Source organism: Sphaerodactylus townsendi, linkage group LG03 (genome assembly GCF_021028975.2).
Source record: "Sphaerodactylus townsendi isolate TG3544 linkage group LG03, MPM_Stown_v2.3, whole genome shotgun sequence".
Classification (NCBI taxonomy): Eukaryota; Metazoa; Chordata; class Lepidosauria; order Squamata; family Sphaerodactylidae; genus Sphaerodactylus; species Sphaerodactylus townsendi.
In genome coordinates, this window is record NC_059427.1 from 56,825,298 (window position 1) to 56,847,101 (window position 21,804).

The following is a 21,804-nucleotide window of genomic DNA, read 5'->3' on the forward strand; positions in this document are numbered from 1 at the left end:
TAGGAGATAGGATTACCTGCCTGCACCAGATCATTGTTTCTAGGAGATAATCCATAAATTATTAATCCTCCTAATGTTCTTGAGCAATACAAGGAGGACTGCCTGTGACCTATTTCAACCTTTCTGACTGCTGCTGTGAGAACTCTCTTGTAGCAATAAAATTGGCTATTTTCACAATCAGTTCTTATTGGATCATAATGGCAGTTTATAGCCATTTCTTTCAACATTGGCCACTTTTATATCTGTTATCTCAACCAAAATTTGTGGTAATACAAGGTTGCTATATGGAGGCAGGCAATGGCAAACTAGCTCTGTTCATCTCTTGCCTTGAAAACACTATGGGATCACCCTAAATCAGCTACAACTTGGCAGCATTTTCCACCATCACAGCGAAACACACAGATGAGTAAATGCCTTTATATTGTTATACTTTTACTTTATTAAATTACATGGTTCAATTATTCATAGCTGCTTTAATGCTTTCCATTCCATGTAATTTTCAGAAGGTCTGCACAAACTTCATAGGAAATAAATCGCATATCAATTCACATTAGCTTCCATAAATGTATTATTCCTGGTATCGCTGGAGGTGCCAAAGTTTAGGATAAAATTGAAGAACACGCACTTTACATTCTGAATTTTTTCAAAAGCCTATGCTCAAACAATGTAGTTTAATACAAAATATGTCTGTGTTTTCACCATTTTGCTGCTTCAGGAGCGTAACATTTTGAACTCAACAATTTAGAGCAGGGGTTATCTGGAATATTTGTCTGAAGCATCAGACAGGCACTAAAGTCAAGTAATAGATTTTGATCTCAATCTCATCATCCCTCTCAAGAACCATGTTTCCTACTTAATTCACAGCTGGGTTGAGTTTGTCATGAATAGCATTCAAAATAATCTTCAGCACTGATATGCTGTTTTAATGTAAGCACTGCCTTTTTTGTTGTGTTCCTCACAAACTAGAAAAAGGGAACAGATCAGAGTTAATCTAAGGCAATAACGTTCTGAAAAGATATCTCAGCTATGAGTTATGGCTTGAATTAGTGGTGAAATTAAAAAAATAAGCTACATGAACTGTTTCCATAATCAACAGTGGAATTCTAAGCTCCTGTTGGAGAGACTTAAGGGTAGCTTCTGTGTCCCCGCAGTGGTATCTCTTGAAGATGCCACTGACAGCATCATAATACCCATATGATGCCATGCTGATGTAGCTACAATATTTGCACAATATTAGCATAAGGGCCAGAACTGGGTGGCATTTCAGAAACCAAGCATCACTGAGTCAGGTCCACACATGATCTTGTCTCTAGCACCAGCATATTATACCAGCAAAAAGGATGGTTAACGCGCCTCCACAAGAAGAAAACAGTTGTTTTCTCTCAGTGCTTCTTCTTCGGTCTATATAGCCATAGAATGTAGAATTCCAGTGACCTCCACAGTCACGCATGAGTCATCAGCATTTGGATCTCAGATTTAGACCCCCATTTCCCTTGAAGCTCATTGGCTGAATTTAGGGACTATTTCTCAGGCAATAAGAAAATGACTTGACCACAATTTTTAGTTATTGTGTTTTGTTCTTCTTTGGGACCAGTCAACAGAAAAAGGAACAAAGCCATTTTCCTATATAAATAGATATAGATATATCTATGTATATTGCTACACAACTTAAGTACATATTCAACTTTTTACTGGATTCTGGCCATAACTGACATCCCAAAGTGCCTTTCCTTTAAACCCTTGTTCCACTTGGGCCCAGCACATTTGAAGTCTGAGGACTCCAACCTAACCCCACATCACATTTTTTTAAAGCTAAACAACTATATTAGTCTAGCCTTCTCCACAGGGTTAATGTGTAAAGCCCTATTGCTTTCAGCTTTTCCAAGCATTAGGGCATTTTCCAGTGATTCTGCTTTTTTACAAGGTGACCAAGGTACGATAGCCTCAGTTTGGTCATTTTAACTCCTAGGCTCATTCCGCACATGCAGAATAATGCACTTTCAAACTGTTTTCAGTGCTCTTTGAAGCTGTGCGGAATGGCAAAATCCACTTGCAAACAGTTGTGAAAGTGGTTTGAAAACGCATTATTTTGCATGTGCAGAAGGGGCCCTAGGAAGAGTTTAGCTTGATTTGATCTAAAACCAACTGATTTGTCTTTTGGGGAGTCCAGTCTGTCCACAAAACTCCTCCTCCACCAACACATTTCAAAGGAACCTTTCTTCCTGTCACCTTTTTTGACTGTCCACACCGTAATGGGGTACACTACAGCTTAATGAGTACCTATGAATTAATTAAAATGTTATTCAAAAGTGCAACATTTTAATTGTTTTAATTGTTTTTTCCCTTTGAAACTAATCCAAAACTCTTGAGCGCTACATAAAGGGTTGAAATTAAAAACAAAACAAAACTCAGACCATTATGATTTTTAATCGTCTTAATTTCCATCGAACACTGGGGGGTTGCCACGTTGCCTTTGAATCCTTGCAGTAGGCAACACAGAGAACGACCAAATATACATCCTTCTGCCACTTAAAATTTGTTGCAATTCTAAGAAAGAAACCCATTCGAATTTAGACCAAAAAAATCCCACAAACAAAACAAAACTGCTTATTTCGTTAAAAATGTAAAGGGAGTCCCGTGTGCAAAACCTAGCTATTACTGACCCATGGGGTGATGGCACATCATCACCATGTTCACTAGGCAGATTGTGTTTACTGGGTAATTTGCCATTGGCTTCTCCAGTCATCTACACTTTACTCTCAACAAGCTGGGTACTCGTTTTACCGATCTCAGAAACACGGAATGGCTGAATCCAACTTTGAATCAGCTACCTGAAACCGACTTTCCTCAGGATCCAACTCACGTGGTGAGAAGAGCTTTGGCTGCAGTACTATATCTTACCATTCTGCGCTGCCGGGCTCTAGCCTTAGGGATGCCGAAAACCCCAAAGCAAAACATAACAACTTTTGTGCTTGCAGGATAAAAGCTTTAAAAAACATATATATAAATGCGAATGTTTCCTGCCTGGCTTCTAGCACTGACGGTTCTGCAAACCGTGAAATGTCAGACCTTTGGGGGATCGACTGAGCTTCTTTCTTGCCCGGGCAAACAGCCTCCCGGACTGGGAAAGAGAACAAAGTGCACGCATGCGCAAAGAGCCCTCAGTCCCGAGAGGGAGCGGAACGCAAAGCACGGAGTAGCAGTTTCCAGTCGGCGGAGGGGAATTTGGCGCTTGTAACTCCGCGTCGCTCGCTCTTCCTTGGCCTTCCCGGACTTCCCCCCCCCCCCCCTCTTGTTCTTCGCTGTAGTTGCCGCTGCCGAAATCCCGGATCCAAAATGGAGTCTTTGAGTAAAGCGGGGCAGGAGATGAGCCTGGCGGCCTTAAAGCAGCACGACCCCTACATCACCAGCATCGCCGACGTGACTGGCCAGGTGGCCCTTTATAGTTTCAGCCCCAAAACCAACGAGTGGGTAAGTGGCGCCTTCCCCAGTGTCGCCGCGGGTGTTTTCTTTCTTTTTCATTTCTGTCCGTGGATGCTTGGCCCCTCGCGTCCTCCCAGAAGATTAACGCGAGCTTAACCCGTATAATTTGTGCCCAGTCTCCCTGCTGGGAAGGCCGATAGGGCGCTTTTCGAACAGGCTCAAACTATGCACAGTGAACCTTTACCCCCCACGAGGAAGGAGTGGGGCTCCAGTTCTTCCTCGACCCACCCACTGCTGGCCCCGTCGATGTGTTTGCGGGCGGAAAGTGTGCCAGAGCTCAACACAGTTGATTCCCTCCTTCAGAATCACACCCACTACTTTCAAACAGGCAGCCACAATGTCCCCTCCCTCCCATTGGTCTGGTTTCGTATTTAGGCTGTTTGGTGAGAATAAGCTCCATTGAATAACATGGAATTGACTTCCAAGTAGACCTGCCTAGGGGCCCCCTGAACAATCCTGATATCGTTTCAACTGGCCTGGCAGGGTAACAAAAACACGTTATACTTCTATAGGGGTAGCCGTGTTGGTCAGTTTTTGCAGAATTAAACAGGAGTTCAGTAGTAATTTAAAGAGTAACAGCATTTTACTGTGTATATCTCATGTGGGTGAACACTTCAAATGAAAGAGCTGTGACATGTAAATGTATGTTAAAATAAATTTTGGTCATGTGGACTTCAGGTTTAAAACTAAATGGAAACTATGAGTTTTCTGTACCATTTCAGTGCTTTTCTTGTCTAGGAGTGCCTATGCAAAGATTCTGTATACTGGCTAACACTTAAAAGACCTGAATGTGATGCATGCCACATGTACACATCTTTATGAAAACAAAAAAGCAGCTGTGCAATTATTATTGCTGATTTTTTAATAAAAGTGCATAAGTAGCCGGAAATACCCTCATAAATAATTAGAACTAGGTACTTTTAAGTTGGTGTACATCCTAGAGTGGATCTTTGTGGTTTACCACTTGAACATGGGATACATATCAGGAGAGAAATTGGATTATACCCATAAAATAGTCCAGCTCCTTAAGGTGCTGTTTACAGTAGGATCTGGTTTCGTGGTGTTTGGCAAACTTCTGCGGCCTATAGCATGTGTCTACACACTATTGTTTCCTATTTTCTGTCACTAGTTTAGCAAATCAGAGGTTGAGAAATTCTTTGAAGAAAGGTTATGCAGTGTTGGATAGGTTATGTTTATTCTAACCATGCAAATAGCACAGACCCATAAATCATCCTACTGGTCCCCATAATGATGAATTCACATTTGAATGCATGTCATAGCCATATTCACTGCCAGTTTGGTATAGTAGATAGAGCAATGGACTCTAATCTGAAAAATTGGTTTGACTCCCCATTCCTCCATGTGAACAGTGGACTCTAATCTGGTGATCCAGGTTTGTTTCCCCTCTGCTCCACGTGAAGCCTGCTGGGTGACCTTGGGCCAATCGCAGTTCCCTCCGAATTCTCTCAGCCCCACCCACTTCACAAGGTGCCTGTTGGGGGAAGGGAAGGCAGTCGTAAGTCACTTTGAGGCTCCTTAAAGGTAGAGAAAAGCAGGATATAAATACGAACTCTTTTTCTCATACCGAGTCAGTTCATTGAGACCAGTATTGTCTTATCAAACTGACAGCTTTCCGGGATCTTTGGCTGAGACATCAGCTGCTACCTCATCCTTTCAACTGGAGATGCCAGGGATTGAACCAGGGCCTTTCTGCATGCCAAGCAGATGCCCTACCACTGAGCCATTTCTCCTCCCCAGTACTTGTGGGTATGTGGGCACGGTGGCTTTGCCATCAATTACTACTGCTCTCATTGCATCAATCTGGCAGAAAAACAAATGGATATAAAGAGAACTCACAAAAGTATAAAATGTATAAAAAGTTTAAAATATTTTTAAAAAGTATAAAAGGTATAAAATATAACAGGCTAAGGATGCTTTTATCCCGTTTTGGAGAAGAACTTCGCACAGGGTTCAGCCTGCTATTTTTCCCTCAACCTGGGTTTTACAAAAATCGCTAAACTAGCTATCTTTTTGGAGAAACCAAAGAAGCCACAACAACCCAGACTGTTTGCAATGGCTTCCTGGAGGGGTAAAATCTCCAGTGTGAAGGCAAACAGGAGAAACTGAGTTCATTAATAACACTATTAGTGTGCTGTGCAGAAACCACCACAGTCACATCTCGCTTGGGTCTTAGGTATTTCCTTGCCAGCACTATTTATTTCTACTCCACCTTTCTCTTCAGTGGGGGCCCAAAGAGGCTGATATCATTGTTATCTCCTCGATATTATCATCAAAACAACCCCATACAGTAGGTTAGGTTGAAAGAATGTGACTGACCCAAGATCTTCCACTAAGTTTCCATGACATGATTGGGGATTTGAACCTGGGCCTTCCAGTGACTAGTCCAATATTCTTAACCCTTCCACTCCCCTGGTACAAGATATCTTGGGATTGGGCTGCAATGTATCTATGCTTAAACATTCAAATAAATATGACCTGTTAATTGTTTGATACTTAAATTTTGCTTTTCAGATTCAAAGCTTATGAATGCAATAAATACTCTTTATAAAGGAATTATTTTATTCATTGCTATAATTCCTGTTTGTTACAGGAGAAGACTGACATAGAAGGTACCTTATTTGTATATAAGAGGTAAGTTAATTTTGATCTTATTTTAGTGTTTCATCTTTACAGTGCAGCCTTATGAATGGCAAACCCTTCAGTGGTGATGGTATCATCTATGCTGGAATAAAAATTACCCCCTGTTAGCATAAAAAGGTGCGTGGTATCTCTGCTTTCTTTTTCTCCATTCTTGTTTTCATTTTTATCCACACTAAAACCCTTCATAAGGATAATGTCCTTGGGAGTTTCCAGCTATTTCCCTAAAAGAGGTAATTCCATTTTTCTGCCTCTAGTGGCCTTCCCCTTTTCTTTTTCCCTGGTGTGACTTTGGCAGTAAAGGCGTCTGCAAAATTATTATATTGTTCCTGCATAAATCTCATGAATTGAGAAAATCTTTTAATGCAGATAAAACATGCATTGAATTCAAATGTGGTTAGTTGTTCAAGTGCAACAAAAAAATTACATTTGTGTGAACACCCTCACTCTTTCAGCATGAGTCCTCAGACTTAAGGCTGCTCATGTGAATCTGTCAGTTTGTTTTTCAAATTCATTTACTTACAAGGTAGAAAGGTAATCTCTAATACAGGACAAGGATGCTTATTTTAAGCCTTTGTAAATATTGAATCGTGAATATGTAAACTTTTGGAATGTCATCGGCCGTGGTTATATCTCCTGGCAGCGAGTTCTGAAAGTTTCTGTTATTCAATGCACATAGGCTTTCTCAGTCTTGAAACATTAGTACGATGTTATAGTGAATAAATGTTGTCAACAGGTCTCATGACCTGTGGGAGAAGTGGCTAGAAAATGCTTTGCCTTCAAAGGATGGCTGATGTTACACATGCTTTTAATGCAGAAATGTCACTTCACCACTTGTGTGGCTGTGCCTGTTGCGGAGGTTGGATTGGCAGAGATCACCAGCGAATACATATGCATCTGTTTGGTGGCTAAAGACCTTAATCCTCACTTCACCACTTGGAGTGATTGCCACTCTGCCACTGGAACATTTACGTTGCGTTACCTATGGAGAATTTGGATTCCGATTTCCTTAGAGGATTCAGGTGGTGCAGACCACAATGACCCATTTCCCAAGGCTGCTGAGCTGTCGGAAAAACACTAGAGATGCATGCTTTGTGGGCTGTCTTGGTTCATGGTAGTTTCTCGTTAATATTTTATTTTTAATGCGAGCAGTGATTGTAAAGCCTCCAGTTTTTTCCAGGCAACAAGAAAAAGGCCATGTCTTTTTCAGGCTTCTTTTGCAACCTTTTTAAAAGTCTGACAAATATAAGTTCATGCTAAAATGTTACTCTCCCTGTTGACGCTGTGGTTATGCCTTTGGGCCTTCTACAAATGCTATTTCCAGATCTCTACCACTTGAATCATGAGTTCAGTTGAATTTTAATTATCTTTGACATGCTAGCTCAGGCTGTTAGTCCATCTGTTCTAATAGAATTACAACAATAAAGAGAAACCAATTTTTTGAAATGATTTTTATGTTTGTTTCAAGGACACAATCAAATAGACTATTATTGGCACTTCAGACCTGTAAATTTCAGTGCCAGAGCATGTTTAACAGGCTTGTTATAGCCTGTGTTTATCTCTTGTGTTATCAAGAAATATTTTAAATTTTGATTCATTTTGGTAGACTTATTGGAGCACTTTGTAAAGGGCAGATTTATATTCTTATGCCGAAAAAATTGTGTACATAACAGATGGACATACATTTTGCTTGCAGTTCTCACATGCAGGGAGATAATACAGCTCTAAAATATGTCCTTAGCCCTTTTTTCAATTTGTGTACAAGATGTAGTATACAATAACAGATTCTGTTTCCCAGACATTTCTTGGGAGGAGAGTGATGCTTTTCTGGTAATTTATTTTAAAAGAGCATTTGGACACTAAACTTATTTCAGAAAAGAACAAGCAAATATATTGTCGAAGGCTTTCACGGCTGGATTCAACTGGTTCTGGTGGGTGTTCCAGGCTGCGTGGCCGTGGTCTGGTGTGTAACAGACACACAGTGTGTAACAGACTTTCCTCTGTGATACACCTCTGAAGATGCCAGCCACAAAGGCAGGTGAAACGTTAGGAACAAGATCCACCAGACCACGGCCACACAGCCCAGAAAACCCACCAGAACCAACAAGCAAATAAGTTACATCCTATATATACGAATAGCTACTATCTCTCAAATGGTCATGAAACATTTTGTATTATGAAAACGGTTGTGGTTCTCACTTAACATGTCTAAAGTGATAGTTCCAGTATCTGAAAATTAGAGGAGCCATGTTGAAGCCAGTCACACCAGATTAGATTTTAATTTTGGCTTAATACCCTATCTGAATGCGGCCAGTTTCTTTGGAATAACTTCACATTGAGTACTTTTTAAAAAAAGCCTACCCTCTGCTGCCAAAAGAGCCCCAAATTATTACATAGCAAAAGGTAATTGTGCTAATAATTGCTTTGAGTTTGAAATTCTGATGTGGAGATATATCTTGAGTTCTAATATCTGATCTCTTGAGCCATTGCATAATATTCCCTGCTGAAATATTATCACCACACTGTTGATTTTTTTGAAAGGTTATTTTCCAAAATATACATTGTTGCTCAGATATGTTTTGTTGTTCTTGAATATCAGGTCTGCTTCTCCTTATCATGGCTTCACAATTGTGAATCGACTGAACATGCATAACTTGGTTGAGCCAGTTAACAAAGACCTAGAGTTTCAACTGCATGAACCTTTTCTCCTCTATAGAAATGCCAATTGTGAGTATAAATTTTAAGAATTGAGGGGACTCGTTTTTTTTTAATATGTCCTGCAGCATTTCTATGATTTGTGGTATGACCATAACTAGGTGAAAACCAAGAATCACGTCACACACTAAGGCGGAAACTAAATAAATGCAAAGCCAATAAATCTCTGAAGTTACTGCTATAATTCATAAAGTGTTGTATAACATACAAATAGACCAAAGTCATAATTCAAGTTCATCAGAATAATTATCTGAGTCTCTGTAAGTAACTCCTTCAAATTCTTATAACAAATCATACAGTGTAATATTATATGCAAAAGACCAAAATAATGGTTCAAAAAGCATCAAAGTAAATATCTTCAGTCTTATAAATCCTTTAGAGTCTCTCAAACGCCTCACGCGTTTCAAAAAGCGTTTTCGTGGATATCTTCCTCAGGAGAAGAAATTCATAAATTCTCTTTTTCATATTTCTTAATTGCCATATGGATTTTCTACAAGAAATAATGATAATACTAATCATAGTTTTTTGTTATACACACTTATTTATAAACTTATTTAAACAATTTTAAACATTTTTACACTTTGATGCTTTTTGAACCATTATTTTGGTCTTTTGCATATAATATTACACTGTATGATTTGTTATAAGAATTTGAAGGAGTTACTTACAGAGACTCAGATAATTATTCTGATGAACTTGAATTATGACTTTGGTCTATTTGTATGCTATACAACACTTTATGAATTATAGCAGTAACTTCAGAGATTTATTGGCTTTGCATTTATTTAGTTTCCGCCTTAGTGTGTGACGCGATTCTTGGTTTTCACGTATCTATACGTTACGCACATTGTTGCATTGTTCTTTGTATATGACCATAACTAGCCCAAGATTCTTGGCACTAGTGTCTGTTCACACGATGTTGCTCTTTAAGTGTACTTATTTATTTTATTTACTTGTTAACTTTCTTTCTTGAAGGGGCTCACGTAGCAAAAATACCCAATATCCCTTATTAAAAAAATTCAACAAAACAAACAGTAGACTTTCCTACCCCTTCTTCAGAAATTCACCCAACTCGGAACACTTGGAGTGGATGGTGTGGGGTAGGGGGAGGAGGACTGTTGGAAGCAGCACAAGGGTCTGCCAACACGGGTGGCCACTTTGCTGGCACAAGGGGTAAATGGCCTGGCAGAGGGGCTAACATGCCAGCTGCAGGGTACTGCACTACTGCATGGTGCCCAAACCCAGAAGCTGCTACCCAAGCTGATGCTACCTGACTGCAGATGTCTGTACCAGTGCAGGTGGAGGTGGTCCAGGAGCATTCCTGGGGGTGGAGTTGACTTTAGTCAGTTTCCACAGGGCTTTTGGCTTGGGAACACCGCCCCTGGTTCTGGGGACTTATGCCACATTTTAGTGTGGTATAGTCCATTGGGTAGCAATAGGGGTTTTCAGGTCAGCCAGGGAGTTTTTGAGTTTTTATGCTCCTTGCACCACCTGCAACCCCTTGCAAGGTGACGTGGCTGTGCCGCAACAGCGCCATTCCTGGCTGTCGTGTTTCCCAAAATGGTAGGGGAACTTTAGAAAGGGAAATTAGCGAGACCAGATCTTGCATTGTGAGAGGGGATAACCACGGATCTTTGCCACTGAAGCTTGTGCTATGTTAGAAAACTGTGGGAGTCAGAAAATAAAGTTTAACCATTTTGGTTGGAAAACAGAATAGTAACTTGCACATGCACTGTGGGAAAAGCAGCCAGAGGATTTAAGAGTCCTAAGATTTAGAAAGAGGTGAGATGATAGACCTGGAATAGAGTGGGCCATTGAGGGAAGGGTGATAATTACCTGTCTTGTTGAGTACATCCAGAAGTAGAGTTCAATGCCTGTGTTAGGGTCCAAAGAGATGGAGTAAAAAGCAGCACTGGGTGCAGTGCTACTAGACCAGGTGTCTGTCCAGAAAACACTGAGCAAAGTCTACAGAGTGGGCAGCCCAGTTGTAGGTCAGGAAGCTTTGATTGTATCAGGCGGGCCGGCGTTCAACACATCTTTTGTGATTAAAAGTGCAGGTGTGCTGAGTCCAAGGGCTGTTTCTCAGGGCTTGACAATTGTTCTCCAGATAGTTTTAGGAAAAGTGTAGCTGGCTGCTATGCATTCCAATGGGGACTGAGGGACTTGTCCAGACTGATCCTTTTCCTATAGGCAACACAGTTCAGGGCTGGAGATGGCATCCATTTTTGCCTGCATTGCCAAGGTACCTTTATGAGAGACTAGTAGAACTCTGCTTCCTAAAAACAGGCTCCCCTGTCCCACCACAGGTCAGTTTGGTAACAGCTGTGGAACTTCACTCTGCCCTGCCCCATGGATTGCCATGTTAGCAACTAATGGCAACCCATTCCAGATAATTAGAGCAGTTGTCCAGAATAGGCCATTACAGAACAAACCTCCATTTGAGAAGAAGCTGTAAGCTACTGGTATAAACCAGGAGAGACAGCCCTTTTGATAAAGGAATCTAGACCATAGATGTTTTTCTAGGTCAAAACATACATTGTGGTCTATTTATACCTGTGCTAATAATCAATGTAAATTAATATCTGGTCTCAAACTCCTAAAGAGTGGTTATTTGTATACCTTGGTTGACTTCAATCTGGAACATCTGACTTGATCTCTTAGCTAATGAGGAATGATATCTCTGTCCAAGTGTGATGGCCTTAGTTAAGGTCACAGTTTAGTGGGTGAAGAGCAAATAGCATCTTGGGAATTATTGCTGCCTAGCAGACAGTCCGTATTGTGTTTGAAAACATGTCCTTCAATGTTTGTGCTCCAACCAGTAGAAGAATTAGTAAAAATTTTATTATAGCACTGTAGTGTGAAGGTTAAATCCTTCCTAAGCAAAACAAAACAAAAAAGTGATTGTGTAAAATGGCTAAAACTCTTGATATCTAATCTTCTTTGACAGTTGCGTAGTGGTTAAAAGCAGGTGTACTCTAATCTGGAGGAACCAGGTTTGATTCCCTGCTCTGCCGCCTGAGCTGTGGAGGCTTATCTGGGGAATTCAGATTAGCCTTTACATTCCAACACGCCAGCTGGGTGACCTTGGGCTAGTTACAGTTCTTTTGAGCTCTCTCAGCCCCACCTACCTCACAGGGTGTTTGTTGTGAGGGGGGAAAGGGAAAGGAGTTTGTAAGCACCTTTGGGTCTCCTATAGGAGAGAAGGGGGGGATATAAATCCAACTCTTCTTCTTTGTGTGTAATTTTTATTGTATTGAGGAACGTTGTCAAGCCTATTCGGTATCTTTATAGTTTTACCGCTTCATGTGTTGTGAAAAGTAAGGCTCGTATACGAATCATGTAAAACCAGGGGACACCTACCAGCTGTATTGCAATGGTTTCTTTCTCCCCCCTTCATCTCACACATTTAGTTTCACACCATTGGTTTCACACCATAGAAAGGCTTGAGTTTCAGTTTGAAGGCTTGTCAATCTGCCCCCCTCCTCCAGCAAACTATAGAATAATGAAATACATCCATCTGCACAGAATGTGTACAGCACAAAACCTTGTCTGGAATACAACAAAACTTAACATTCCTCTATTTGGAACATCTGTTAGCTGTACAATAGAGTTTTATGTTCCAAGTGGGGAAAGTTATGCCTCTGATAGAGAAATTAAGAGATCACAAAAACTGACAGCAACAAAACAGCAACCTGATACAGCACATTTCAGGTGTTCAGAACTCTTCACATATTTTGGTATAAGCACGTACAATGGTCCTGTAAGGTAGGCTAAGATTATTCCCAGAGGTGGGATTAGTAATTCATTTCAGATGGGGGATTAGTAATAAGACAGTGAATGCTTGTTTAAGGCTGTACTTAGGGCTTGCATTGCTAACCTTCACTCTTAATTAGTACCAATCAAAGTTGAAGCTTTCTTCAAATCCTAGTTGGGTTTAATTATGGGCCAAGTTCAATATGAAGCTGGTGGGCAAAAAGAACTTATTGACACCTCTTTACATTAGCCTGGTGTCCTGTTTACATATATATATTTACTTGGCAGAATTATGTTCAGACTGGTCCAGTGTGTCATGAGTGGCTCACTAGAAGTCATAACTATTCTTAAAGCCCAGGGTGGTAATTCTTGCTGAAGCAGAGTTGGGGCAAGGAAGACACAGTGCTGCTGCTTAACTGTTAACTTGTGTTTTTCATTGGTTCTTTCTGCTGATGTGATATTTGAATTGAGGGCTTCATGGTATTGTGAGTCAGCATGGCATAGTGGTTAAGAGCAGACGGCCTCTAATCTGGAGAACAAGGTTTGATTCCCCACTCCTCCACATGAGCAGCTTAGTCTTATCTGGTGAACCAGATTTGTTTCTCGGCTTCTCCACATGAAGCCTGCTGGGTGACCTTGGGCTCGTCACAGTTCTTTCAGAACTCTCTTAGCCCCACCTACTTCACAAAGTGCCTGTAGTGGGGAGAGGAAGGGAGAAGTTTTTGGAAGCCCCTTTGAGTCTCTTTGCAGGAGAGGAAGGCGGGGGGTATAAATCCAAACGTTTCTTCTATTGTGTACTTTGGAAATAAGCTTTATTTTATTAATGGCTTGGATAATTATCAAGCTGCAGGCAACAGCTGAGGAAATGGTTCACAACTATAGAATGTTCTCGGACATGATTGTAATTTAAATTTGGAAAAGGAGTATAAAATACTTCTGCCCAATATGTCTTGGTCGTCGGGGTGTGGTGTGGGAGATGTTTTGCAGTTTTGTTCAGAAAAATGTGCAGTAACAAATGTCTGGTATCCATTTGGCAAAAAATGATGTGTCATTTCTCTTTGATTCCAATGCAACAAAAGTTGTAGAATTGCACAAAATATATTGTTATGGAACAGAGTTGAATAAATCGTTTGAACTTGCCATATTCTCTTTGTATGTAATTGTGAAAAGAAAAGAAATTTACGGTAATATTTTAAGGAGTGGTGGTCCTCTGTAATGGGCTTTCTAGTATAGATGAAATAAACATTCATCCTGCATAAAAAGTATTTGTCAGATGTGAGTAGCTGTAGTAGTCAAAAGCCAGAGGTGCTAGTCTTCCCCTCATGCTGTGCCCAGCCTTGCTTTCCATAAATTTGAATTTATTAACTATTGTAAGTTGCCTTTCTACTGATTTCTGCTGGAGCCTTAAGAGTCTCCTATCTTAAAACTTTTTTAGGGTGCAAAAGCTATAAAGAAATGTGAATTTAGTTTCTGACCCTTCACATAGAGCAGGCTATAAATAAAACCATGGAGAGAAGGTCAAGTCTTATATAGCAAGTACATAAATACAGATGTAACTTCCTGATGGCCATTTTAGATTAATAATGTGTCTATGTAAAATTGGTCCATGCAAAAATTGTTACATGAAAGCATTTCTATTTGTAAGCATGGTAGCTCAGGCACCGTCTCTGCAGTACGGTTCCATTTTGTATTTTAAAGTTTTGGATCTCATGCTGTATAGTTGCTCCGTCCTCTTCACTCTTATTTTACAATCAACATACTTTCCCAAACCCCTTAAAAGAGAGTAATGGCACAAAATCTTTTGGTTTTGCCTCTCAACATTTATTCTTCTTAGATAGTGAAAGCCTAACAAAATTCCATAGAGATCGCTTCAAAATTACAGCTGTAAATTTATATCTTAGACTATATTGTTATCTTCTGTTGAAACTAACTTTTATGCAGACCTCCTTGGATAGCAATATGATGGGAAAGTGAGATATACATTTTCAAAATAACTCTTATTGGAATGTAGCTATAATTTTCTGTATGCAAATTTAAGCACATTTCCTTGGGCCTGACCTCAGTGGCCTTTTCACTGGCCGTAATTGGTTTCCATGTCTCATCTCGAAAACATTTTCTTCAGGTTTGCCTTTGTTTGTTTTTTAAAGGATGGATGAGAGTGAGTTATTTTAAGAGAATTCAGGCTTTTCAACCATAAGAATAGTGTGATTTTCAAGATATAATAATAACAGTTATTTAAATCTGTTAAAAGAGGTATCATTTTAATTCACCATCATGACCTGTATAATCTTTAATCAGTAATGAGAAAAGTCATCAAACTATCTTCAAAAGTGGTAGGAAAGGCTGATGTGAAATTTGCATCTTTTATTTATAATGTATGAACTAAATAAGTGAAAAAGTGGCGAATGATAATACTAATTATTATTCTGGCAGAACTGGAGTATATTAGTCTTGGTCTGCATAATAGGAACAGCTCAACAGTGTCACGTTGGGGCACCACTTTATAGCATAAACACAAAATGACTGCAAATTAAAAGAAATAAAGAAGCCTTCATTGGTTTCTAGTTTCTTATGGGAGTGCTTATGCATCTCTAATTCATAACATGCTTGAAAGTCATACATATATTTACCAGTCTAATAATGAATAGTTGTCAAAAGTTGTTCAAAGAAACAAAAATATATTTCATAAAATATATTTCATAAAAATATATGAACAAATTATGAACTTACCTCTAAACATCTCTAAGAAGTAGGTTTCCAGATTTGTTTCGCTTACTACTTTCCCGTTGTATCTAATATTTTCTTCTTGATGTACAGAACTAGTTTCCATGGTGTTACAAGATGACATGGATAGGAATAAATACTTGTATTCCCCTCACACCTCCAGTCTATTTGCTTGCTGTTTTAGTTGAGTGAAGCTCTGAAGATTTTCTCCTGGAAGTTTGTACTTGAAATACAAGTTAGTGGTTCTCTTGTTACAACAACTGATTTCTTCGTAAAATGTCAAGTTGGCAGCCTGGCCATTTCGTTATTCCTAAAATAAAAATATTCGGGTGAACAGCAGGTTTAAGAACTATCACTTGCTGGATATCACCATTGTTGTCAGAATGGCACGTATTTTGGTCATAGATGAGGCAATAATCTTTAACAACTGCTTTAATTCAGCCCTCTGAGCAAGATAAGGACTGACTGCTGTTGCTATTTTGGTAGAGAGAAATAGTAAAATTACATTTAGGATTTTTATAATGGAGTTTAAACTGAGGGCAGCCAGACATGTAGAACAGTGTGCTCCAACAGGCTAATGTGTTATCAGCGCTCACTTTCTTGTTCTGAGTTTCTGTTGCAAAGTAGTTATCTCTGTCCTGTCTTAGATAACTAGCTTTGTTTAGTGCAAATCCATTAGTACTTGGCTTTAATATGCACTTTATAAATGTGTTTTCTTTCACTATACTAATAACTTTGGTTTATTCTGAAGTTTTCTGACCAGAATTAGTGTTTTTTTCTCCAGCATTACTTTTGTAATTTGTTCCTTTAGCTTAAATTGCCAAATGTTGTGTTTGCAATTGGCTAACAATATGTTCAAGTATGTTATTTTTGTTTTATTGAGATAGGCTTAGTGAGAGAATACCAGTCTTTAACCATATGGTATGGTTGGCATACCAGTTAAATAGGCAGTCTACTTTTTATCTGAGTTTGGGACACACCCATGATCTTTTCCCCCTTTATAAATTGAAGGTTCCAAACTCCAGTTGAAATGGCTAACACTTGTTCTGCATGGTTGTACCCATGAAGTAGTGTAATTTTGTTCACTGTTATCTTTACAGAGATAAATAACACTCATCATACATTGAAGTTCAACTATCAGCTAGGTTTAGTAGTACAGAAAAAAAATTATGTTACTGACTATGACTGTTATAAATCAAAAGCTAGGAAAAGCAATTGGATACTAAACTTGAGCAATACGTGTTAGCCACAGATTTACTGTATATACCGTATATACTCATGTGTAAGCCAACCCGTGTATAAGCTAAGGCACCTAATTTTACTTCCCAAACCTGGGAAAACTTATTGACTTGGGTATAAGCTGAGGGTGGGAAGCCAGGAGGCAGAGGGAGCTCCTTATTTGGGCAGTGACATCAGGGGGAGTCACTGCCCAAATTAGGAGCTCCCTCTGCCTGCCGGCTAGCTAGGCTTTGTTGAACCCAGCCGGCAGGCAGAGGGAGCTTCTTATTTCAGCAGTGATTCCCCCTGATGCCCAAATAAGGAGCTTCCTCTGCCTGCCGGCTAGCTGGGCTTTGTCAAACCCAGCCAGGGAATTCCTTATTTGGGTAGTGACTCCCCCTGATGTCACTGCCCAAATAAGGAGCTCCCTCTGCCTGCCTGGGTTTGAGGAAGCCCAGCCAGCCAGCCAGGGTGCCTCCGGGTTCCCCCTTTACCCTCCCAATATCCCCTTCTCAACAATTAGTACAAACATTCTCATACCTGAAATATGCAAATACAGTTGATAACAACTGAACTCTGAGGAACTGAATTCTAAGGAAATGGAGCCTTTCTTCCTTATATGGAAAATCTGAGCTCTTTAGCTCCCCCTAATGGACCCTGGGTTACGCAAACAGTGTAAAGGATTCAATGGTGTTGATGGTGAAGTAACCTTGAGTGCATTCCACAGCCCGGGCGATGGGCCAGATGCATCGGCGGAGACTTTATCTTTGCGCGGGAGATGAAGCCTCTGTTCCCATGGGAAGCAGGAAGGGGGGATGGGGTGACTGGTATTATAACCTGTGCTTCTGGCGGGAAGTGTCATTCCTGCCACTGCGTGTACTTGAGCTTTCTAAGATGTCTTAATAAATGGACTTTTACTCCCAAAGCCTTTTATTTCTGCGTCTATGGAATTCCTTACATTGTGGCAGGAATCCTAAAATTCATCTTACATTCCTGTGCGAGTGGACCTCTTTGTCTTGGCGATGGAGAGGTTGAATTTTACTGGCGGAATAAAGGCGCGGTAGCTCCCCAAAGAGGGCAATTCTCCTCGACCTTTCCCTTCTCTGGATCTGGAGGAACCAGCAGGGAGAACGGGCCTCGCCTGCGGTGGGTTTCCTTTTCCCCGCCCCCTCGTGATCAGCACGCAGTCTTCCTTTTTTACTCCGCTGGAACGCAGGGGACGTGACGACGACGATGGGGACTTCCGCATGAGTCGCTTGGGGCGCTGTCCATGGATGGCTGAAAGCCTGCTGGATCGGATCTCTACCACCGTTTTCGTGTGGATTGCTGCAAACCTCCAGATGCAACCTACCTGTCATGGAGGAGACGGGCTTCTGACCACCTTTCATCAAGTGCAACCCAGGAATCCATTGAACGATTCCCTGGACTGCTGTATTTCTGGGTGATGCTCCCAAAAAAAAAGAACCACACGCGGGTACATTTCAGCACTGGGGCCCGGCCCAAAGTTGACACCGGGACTAAACCTGGAATTCTGGGAGGGGTGGTATCCGTATCGCTTTCCCTAATCGGACCCCTAATCCCGGGCCAGCGCAGCCGCATCCTGAGAGTGCTCCTCGGGGAGCCACCGGTGCAGCTACGGCAGCGCGGGCGCCTACGGTAAGCCTCCGGGATGCCTCGGGCCTTCCAGACGGCACGGTAAGAGTCCGAAGAAAGCCTGCCTTCCCAGCCGGACCGGGTTTCCTCTCCCATCGAGAGAGGACTGGGATGAGGAAGTGGGACGACTGCGGCAGATGCCCAAGCTGGCATGGGAACCGTGAAGCGCCAGCTATGGGAGGAGGAACGGGCACAGTTGCGTAGCAAGAGCGAAAACTTCTGCCAGACGAGGGACCGGAGAACAGCAACGCGAAAGAAGTTCAGCTTTCGAAAGTTGGGACCGTGCCAAAGACGCCAGCTCCAACGCAGCTAATATGCTCCAGAATCCGGTCCAGTCCATGATAAAGTCCTGGAACAGTCCAGACTGGATTTACAACGGCAACGCCAAAGTCGCCCAGGCTCTTGGCGCGCACGCAAAGTGAACTCACTGAAGCCTCTTAAACGGAGACCTAATCTGGTTAAGATTAGGCAAACGGGAAAAAGCTGCTTTGCATGCGCACCTCAAGATGCATTGACTCCTGCAAAGGAGAGGGAGCTGTAGCTGGCGTTGGAGAGGGAACTAAGGAGGCAGCAGGTGCACCAGGGGGTCCCAAGTTGGAGTCTATAGCTGTTGTACACTGGATCATGCCGTGGAGTGCCAGGGGGGCCACGTACCTGGGTCCTGCCACCCAAACGCCAGCCGCACCGCCAGCGCCCCCGATTCCGCCCCGTACAACAGCTGCCTGCCCAACCTGCTCTAATCCAGCGCAACTTCACTTCCCCAGCAGGCGCCAAGAGTCAGCCGAACGGGCTATTATCGTCCAGCCCCGATACTCAGCCTGCGCTTTGATGTGATGGGACCGCTGCCAAACTTCCCTACTTCATCTTGCAACTCAATGCCCACTTGCTGGAAGACTATGATGATCTATACCGGTCTGAACGCCGAAAAAATACGTGGACATCGGCTCAGTCCTGGATGGGGCAGCAGCCGAGCTGGTTCGTGACTGTTTCGGATTTTGCAGGATGAGGACTCTCGTGACAGTGCCCGTGATTCCTCCAAGCTTTAAGAAGCGCAAGTAGCTTTCAAGATCCAGGCGCCGAGAATGAAATAGCTATTCGGGCATCTCATCAAAACCATCCAGCAAGGCAACTGCGCCCGTTTGCAGGGAATTTGTCCGTGAATTTCGTGCCGCTGCTGCCTCGACTTCCTCCTGGAGTGGCCTCTGAACGCATGAAATCGCGAATGTCACTTCTCGGATGCTGTGGACAGCAAACTACGTGAAAGCGGTGTTTTTAATTCGGTTCCTCGTACCATTGCGGATTGGATCCAGTTGGGGGGTCCTCAAAGCGGCGCCTCGTTTGGAATCACGCCGTCAAGGAGGCCGCCCACGCTTCCTAAAACCACTACTGTGTCCACCAAATCCAAGCTTTCCAGCCGCTTCCTACCGAAAACCACCTCTGAACGGCCGCCGCCCGATTTGGGTGTGTGCTCTTTACTGGGCGGAGGGCCAGGTCAGGCCTAGCCGGCCAACTGTCCCAAGAAGCAAAACCAACCGCTTCCAACTCCAGCAAGACTCCGTCGGCCAAACCACCCACGCAGGTCAGGGCCGCCTTCCCCACTGGCTCGCTCTAAAAGCCGGGTGACCGGTTAGGCTACACTCCAGAGGAGGGGAAGCAGCTGTTTGCCTTTCTTCAGCCCCCCCATGGACATGGGTCCGACTCCCTGACGCGGTGAGTGAAGGCAGCCCCATTACCGTTCAAGCATTTCTGGCCAACCCTTCGCTAAACACACTCGCATTATAGCCCCTCAGCCCTTGTGGGATTCCGGCTGCTCCCACTGCTTAATGCGCCCCATTTGGGTGGCAGAGGAGCTAGGGTCTAGATCGAATTCCCCTGGCTAAGCCCATACCATTCCACTCCAGATGGACGGCAGCCCCTCGAAACGGAGAAAAGGACCGCCCAGTACAAAAAACACAGCCGGGTTCTCTCCTCCGTTCGACCATTCTCGGGAGAAAAGAATTAGTTTCATTTTGGCCAGTGGCCAAACACTCCATAGTTTTGGGCATGCCTTGGTTATTGTTACATGAACCAAAAATTCATTTGGAAAGAAAGGATCCTAGAATTCACTGACCCTCCCTGTGGTGAACACATGAATTGGGAAGAAAACCCAACGTCTCCTGACACACACCCCTCTCTGGCTTCCTCAGTGATTGCTCCCGATTCTATTGACATCCCACCTGCATATCAGGATCTAGCCAGAGATTTTTCAGGAGCAGGAATGCGATCAGTTGCCACCTCACAGAGACACTGACTGTAAAATTGTCATACAACCAGGGGCACAACTACCCAAGGGTAGAATCTACCGCATGAGTCCCAATGAGGAGAAGGAACTTCGTGCCTTCTTAGATAAGAACCTTGCTCGCGGGTTCATATCGGGCGGGCTAACAAACACACACACGCTGCTCCCGTTTTGTTTGTCAAAAAAGAAAGATGGGTCTTTACGGCTTTGCACAGACTATCGAGGTCTCAATAAGCGGTCTCCCTGTCCAATAAATATCCTTTTGCCTTTGATCAAGGACCTTTAGATGCACTCGCAAAGGACGCATTTTTACTAAATTGGACTTGAGAGAAGCTTATTATATTGTCAGAAGTGGTGGAGGAAAGGAACACCTGACTGCGTTTAGCACAAAGTTTGGAGAACTTCAGTTTTTAATAATGCCATTCGGGTTAAGTGGGGCCCCCGGAGCTTTCATGGCCCTTATCAACGGGTTCTCCATGATTTACTGTACAAGGGAGTGGTTGTATACTTAGATGACGCTTTTAATTTACTCGCAAACTATAGAAGAGCATGAAATATTGGTTCGAGAGGTATTAAAACGCTTGCTTGACAACTCTCTCTTTGCCAAACTCTCCAAATGCTGTTTTCATCAGACCTCCATTGACTATTTGTTACCGGATCTCTCGAGGGCTTAACAATGGATCCTGCTAAAATTGAAGCAGTCCTCCAATGGCCTGCCCCACCAACCGCAAAGAACTCCAGTCGTTTCTTGGTTTTGCTAATTTCTATCGTGATTTTATACCCCAATTTGCTGAACTGCCTCTCCCTCTCACAGACCTCTTACGCACTAAAGGTAAAGATCCACTGTCCGCCAAGCCCGGGGCCCCCCTTTTCTGGTCTGAGAAATGTCAAACAGCCTTTCAACTATTAAAATTCATGCTACCACCGAACCTATCCTAAAGCACCCTGATCCGGATCTCCCGCTTGTGGTTCACGTGGACGCTTCTCGGACAAAGCACTTGGGGCAGCCCTGTTGCAGAAAAATAAAGATGGTAGACTGGTTCCGTGTGCTTATTTGTCTAAAAAAAATTCTCTGGTGCCGAACTCAACTGGACTGTGGGAGACAAAGAGACTGCGGCCATCAAAGCAGCACTCTCCACTTGGCGCCACTGGCTGGAGGGGGGCTAAGCACCCCTTTCAAGTTTGGTCGGATCATAAAAACCTGGCAGCTCTTTCCACCCCCCTCAAGATGTCCGCAAAACAACTTCAAGTAATGGGTCGATTTCTTTTCTCGCTTCTCTTTTACAGTTCATTTTTTCCCTGGGAAAACCAACAACCTGGCT

At 42.5% G+C, this 21,804-nt stretch overlaps 1 protein-coding gene across 1 annotated transcript in view; it reads left to right on the top strand.

Moving 5' to 3' along the window:
- The first annotated feature begins 3,205 nt into the window (after window positions 1-3,205).
- The window catches only part of DCP1A (decapping mRNA 1A), a 59,931-nt gene continuing 41,332 nt past the window's right edge, over window positions 3,206-21,804 (top strand). Inside the window, exons 1-3 of the mRNA XM_048490167.1 lie at window positions 3,206-3,471; window positions 6,095-6,135; window positions 8,741-8,868. Coding sequence (XP_048346124.1) covers window positions 3,337-3,471; window positions 6,095-6,135; window positions 8,741-8,868 — 304 coding nt within the window. The 5' untranslated portion in view covers window positions 3,206-3,336. The remainder of the gene's footprint in view (window positions 3,472-6,094; window positions 6,136-8,740; window positions 8,869-21,804) is intronic.